This window comes from Acanthaster planci, linkage group LG08, assembly GCF_054643075.1.
Source record: "Acanthaster planci isolate LZ-2023a linkage group LG08, COTS_SCS, whole genome shotgun sequence".
Classification (NCBI taxonomy): Eukaryota; Metazoa; Echinodermata; class Asteroidea; order Valvatida; family Acanthasteridae; genus Acanthaster; species Acanthaster planci.
The window spans coordinates 20,937,520-20,942,986 of NC_141784.1; the positions used below are offsets into that span (position 1 = coordinate 20,937,520).

Below are 5,467 nucleotides of genomic sequence, written 5' to 3' on the forward strand. Positions count from 1 at the left end.
CGCAGGCCGCGTGCCTAACGTTAGTGCGTACACGTGAGAGATACACATCAATTATGGTTGAGAGGGCGAATGCAATCCCAAAAGTCTGCAGTGCACGAAAATAACACTCCAGTTGTATGTAACTTGAATACAAGACCGTGACCCAACAGCAAAAAGGCAAACCCTTAGTGATTTAAATTCACTCACAGCTCTGCCGTCACACTGACAACCAAAGCTGACAACCACAATGCTACCTATGCGTGCATAATAATGAGTTCGAGTCCCTGCCACAACCAAAGACACCTTGGGATTGGTCGATATATAAATGCATAATTTGCATACAGTGTACCAACTATCCTAGGAAAAAATTTTCGCACCCCGGCGCCCACAGACATATAAACATATAGACTAGACCGCCGGTCTTGCGCGTACAACCGTGATTTTGAAAAGTGGGCGAAACGGATGGATGGCAGCGCGTTCGGTGCGCATTACTCGCAGTTACGCACTTACTTTGCCTGTATTTGTTTATATGTGCTCCCCCGGTTTTTTGCTCTTCGGTAGTGCATGAAGAAAGGACACAAACTGCTATCTCCTCTTTCAAATGTTTCCACCGCATAGTTTTGAATCGTGATGGGCCAGCTGATTAAGTAAATAGACAGGATTTTTTCCACAATCCAAAATGGCTTCCTAGAATTTCATGGCAGTAATTCTTCAACTGGGCGTAAATTCGCTCTACCAAGGGGGTGAAATTGCCCATAGTTTTGATTTTAGTCGGCCGTCACGCGGATCACGAAAAGCCTCTGTAGTTTTGAATAGGATGTGGCGGTCTATAGCTATGCGTTTATACATTGATCAATGGTTTATATTACGGCCGTATATGAATCTCTTGTCTAGAGCAAGGTCTACGTCTTTACTCCATTGGAAATGTGTGGAGACGCGCAGACAATAGACCTAGCCGTAGCTCTGGAAGCCCGTTTCGGACACCGTAACGGCTTATCTGTGTTCGAGCCTTCCTCTCGAGAGGGCGCTTATTATGAAACTAAGTGTATAGTATAGCAAGCGCCTAACGTACATGTACATCGCGACCGGCACTAAAGCAAAGGTTTCTGCAAAAAGTTCTGCAGACACGGATCTTTCCTGCAGGTAATGAATGCAAAGTTTACAAACTATCAACCTTTTCTGCATTAAAATGCAGTCGTTGGGAAAATATGTTCTTTGCATCTTATAAGAAGAAGAGAAATTCGCCAATGTTGTTCCTATTCATAAGACTGGGACTCCTCACAATCCGTCTAATTATAGACCAGTCTCCCTTTGTTCCGTAGTTAGTAAAATGTCTCGAAAAATTGTTGCTAAACATCTTACTGATCCCCTTTGTCTTGCTTTTTTTGGTTTTTTTTGTTTTGTTTTAGCTACTGGTATTTTTCGGATGTTGTGTTTCTCTGTCTGTGGGGTCATTTGTTTCTGTTGATCGTCTCTTTGGAGTTTGTTTTGAGGGGGTTTTGTTTTTAGATTTTTAGTTATCTTGGAGGTGTTTTCCTTGCTTTTCTTGTTAATATGGTGCAGTACATAAAATTATTACATAACTTCCAGGATTTTGTACAATTTTTGTAGGGTTATTCTTTTCGCCCATGGGATTATGTGTTTTAGTGTGACTCTGCTATAATGTTTTTGATTTTGCAAATAAGAGTTCTTAGTCATGCCATGGGAAAACTACTTGACAGTGATTTAGTTCACTTTATAGTAATCCCACAGGGGCATGCAACCATTTTGGAGCTAGGATTTAGTCTTTTTATAAGGTTTGACCCTATATTTAAACTATGTCTTTTTTTTCTATATTGTACATAATATTTTTATTTATTTTGTTTTATCCATTGTAAATTTTTTCTTACAAAATAATAAATGAAATGAAAGACAAGTTGTCTCCTTGATCATGTTCCTTGCTGTTGTGTTAAAAAAATAACGTACACATCAAGTCATCAACCAACAGTAGGCCTACCTGTGTCATGCCCGTACGTTCCTTATGTACATGCAGAGCCCTATGTTGTTGATGTATAGGTAACGTGGCATGGCCCCTAACGTGGCACTCTTTGATTTTTGGCCTCATGTGCCTTACCAGATTTCATGATGGGTGAAATTCATTAACTCCTAATTCAATTGAAAAATCTCTGTTTTAATCACCAGCTTCAAAGTTCTGATGCATTTTTATTTTTGCCTGATTTTCTGATTTTTTTTCTTAAGCAAAGTGCAAAATGAGCCCTTTAAAATGCTTCCAAAATACTTACAAGAGCACTTTCTAACAAATTTATGGTTAGAAGAAGAGACAGTAATCAGTGACAAACATTTTTCAAAATATATCAACTTTAAAAAACTTGTTAAATGTTTACAAATGTGGGATTTTCTGAGACTTTTTCAAGTGCACTACATTAGAGAACTTTCAGCTGAATTCTTGCCCAATTTCTGGACACTGCCATTTTTGAATTTCCTACGAAATTTCATGATACTGAAATTGTTCATATACTATGAAGTTTTTGAAGTTTTTCAAAAAGAGGTTCGGCAAACTGTAGAAGCAAAGTCAAGTGAAAGTTGAAGTGCGCCATATGTCAGGGGACTCTACTATGGGTCAGCTTGTGTCTTCGTAATAGTATGTGTCAATCACCAGACAAGTTGAAACCTCATATTCGGATTTGTTAATCACTTAGTACACTCTCTGGCCTTAGAACTTGTGCCGAATCAAGGATTCTGGGAAACCTTAACTCTGACTGTAAATCACTTGATATATTAATTTTGAATTTCAGGGCAGCTAGACCTTGGGGACTGTGCGAAAAGATGTCAAGCAGGCAACATCACTGCCATGTAACAGAACTTGATGATGGGCGAGAATGAAGAGAAAGTATTGTTGGCGTCGTTGATTGATGACGTGAAGGCATTCCTGACGCTGGAAATCCCAGCTCTGCTTCCAGAAGAACTGACAGAAAGAATATTTGGTTTTCTGTCTGCCAAGGACCTGTGCCGGGCTGCCTTGTGCTCACGGGCATGGAGAGAGAGAGCAAACAGTGATGCGCTTTGGTCTGGGCTCTGTAAAGAGAGAGGATGGCAGCGTTATGGCACTGTCACCAACCTGAGCCAAGAAGTGCCCCTCAGTCCATCATTCACAGACATCTCCCACACCACCCCAACATTCCACTTTGACAACATCTTGACCGGGCACCCAGTCCTGTCACCAACCTGCAAATGGAAGCAGGTGTACATGAGGGCGTGGCACCTGGAGCGCAACTGGTGTCGAGGGCGTTACCGGGTAGCACCAGTGATGCGGGGACACCGGGAGAAAGTGACGTGCTTGGATTGCGACGGAACCGTGCTGGTCAGTGGAAGCGTGGATAAGACGGTTCGTGTGTGGGACCTTGTAAGCGGCGAGTGTACTCGCGTGCTGGAAGGGCACACTGACTCAGTAACCTGCTTGAGACTGAAAACCGGCATTGTTATGACTGGTTGCTCGGATGGGTTTGTCCGCGTCTACGATGTAAAGAGTGGGCTGTGTCAAATGGTATTCAGTGGCCATGAACGAGGAGTGCAGTGTCTATGTGTTGAAGGAGAGACTGTCGTCAGTGCATCTGATGACCGATCCATAAGGGTGTGGTCCCTATCTCAAGGAATCTGTACCCAGATACTCCGAGGACACAGTGACGACATTGAGGCTCTGAGCTGCCATGGTAACCTGGTTGTGAGCACGTCCTGGGATACGACCTTGAGGTTGTGGGACATCAGTCACACGGGGGAATGCCTACATACCTTGCAGGGGCACACCGAGGTTGTCTTCTGCTGTCAGTTTGACCAGAGAATTGTGGTGAGCGGTAGCGGGGACGGCCTGGTGAAGGTTTGGAGCACACAATCCGGGGAATGTCTGAGGACATTGGAGGGCCATGACGGGGACGTTTACTGCCTGTGTTTCAATGAGAACGTCATTGCGTCTGGGTCAGCAGACAGCACGATACGACTGTGGACCCACATGGGCGAACTTCTGAGGGTCATGCGTGAGCACATTGGAGTTGTGCGTTGCATGTGTCTCCGTGGCAACAGGTTGGTGTCAGGGGGTGATCGGAAAAAGATCGTCGTCTGGGATGCCCAGAACGGGGACCTGCTGAATGTGGTTCATCGGAACCCTAGTCTGGTGCACACCATGTGGATGAATGATACTCGTCTGGTTACTGCCTCTCCGGAATCACCTGGTACTATAACGTTCCTGAGCTACTGGTGATGAGGCAACCAGACTAATCAGATGACCCACCAATGCACACCAAATATTTCTCCCGTCTTTTTTGGAATTATTTTATTTGCAGTGGTCTGGGTTGTAGAGATTGTCTTAAGTATCCTTTGAGTTTGGAGAACATTATTTTGTGTATGTGTGTGCAGTGAAGAATTCGTTCTTGAAGGACCAAGAGTTCATTTTGAATGTTCAAACCTAAGTAATTTATTAAGCTCCCCATGAAAGTTTTATTTTTGTTTTTAACTTGCATGAAATAGTTGGCCTTTGATATCGGAACAGAGCCTTTCACTTGGGCTATGTTGGTCTTTCATAGGTTTTACTTTTAAGGTCTTTTAATTTAAATTGCATTATCTGTGAAGTACATTGCCATTAAAGTTTCCATTTCATTATAAAGAAGTTAATTAGCTTGTTCCTTCAGTTCTCTACTTCTTAAAATACACTACTCAAAAGAAAGGAACCAGAGAACAGAAGGTTTTTGTCATGGTCCATATGGGCTACCGTTAGAACAAGAGGCATTTAAGTTATGTGACAACACCTGAATGATTTTCACACAACTGTAATGCATCTTGTTCTAACGGTAGCCCATATAGACCATGACAAAACAATTCTGATCTCTTGTTCCATTCTTTTGAGTACTTTGTTTACAAGCAGTAATTCCTGGATGTCAGTCTTGTCAATTTAGTTTCAAAAACTTCTTACAGCTGGTAGGGTGAATGTTTTTTTGGGGGGGAGATTGGTTAGATTTTGAAAGTAGGCCCCTATTATTGCATTTGAAGTCTATCAATATTTAAAAAATCATTGGGTTGATAATTTTTATTTGGCTTTTTTGAGAGGGTAATTTTAAAAATTTTTTGGTAATGATTTGATCAAAATCAAGCACAGAAATTGGAAATGTAACGTGGCACCTGCCACAGTGCCAGTCATCACCAATGAGTTCTTCAGTAAGGTTCGTCCATCTGAAAATGATACCTACATAGAAGGTTTGCATGGCAGCCATTTTGCAGACCAGTGCTTTTGTACCTCAGGGAATGCACAAAGGTTTCCCTTTGGAACAAAAGAACTTCCCTGCAAGATGGCTACCACGCAAAGCCTCTATCACTGGTATGAAACAGCCAGGAGGTTCTCAGAGTAGCGATACCAAATTTGCCCATACTTCAACTAGGCTTACTTCATCCATATACTCGACATTTTTTGACAAAAACAAATGTCCACTATAACAACAGC

General features: G+C 42.3%; 1 protein-coding gene across 1 annotated transcript; it reads left to right on the forward strand.

Moving 5' to 3' along the window:
* The first annotated feature begins 1,022 nt into the window (after positions 1–1,022).
* LOC110975112 (uncharacterized) lies at positions 1,023–4,644 on the forward strand. Its single transcript, XM_022227263.2, has 2 exons — positions 1,023–1,122; positions 2,775–4,644. The coding sequence occupies exon 2, from the start codon at positions 2,846–2,848 to the stop codon at positions 4,232–4,234; it is 1,389 nt and encodes a 462-aa protein (XP_022082955.2). The 5' UTR covers positions 1,023–1,122; positions 2,775–2,845; the 3' UTR covers positions 4,235–4,644.
* The last annotated feature ends 823 nt before the right edge of the window (positions 4,645–5,467 follow it).

What these genes read in the sequence shown, in the direction of transcription:
- LOC110975112 (XM_022227263.2), top strand. Translation starts at nt 2,846, where the DNA reads ATGATGGGCGAGAATGAAGAGAAAGTATTGTTGGCGTCGTTGATTGAT.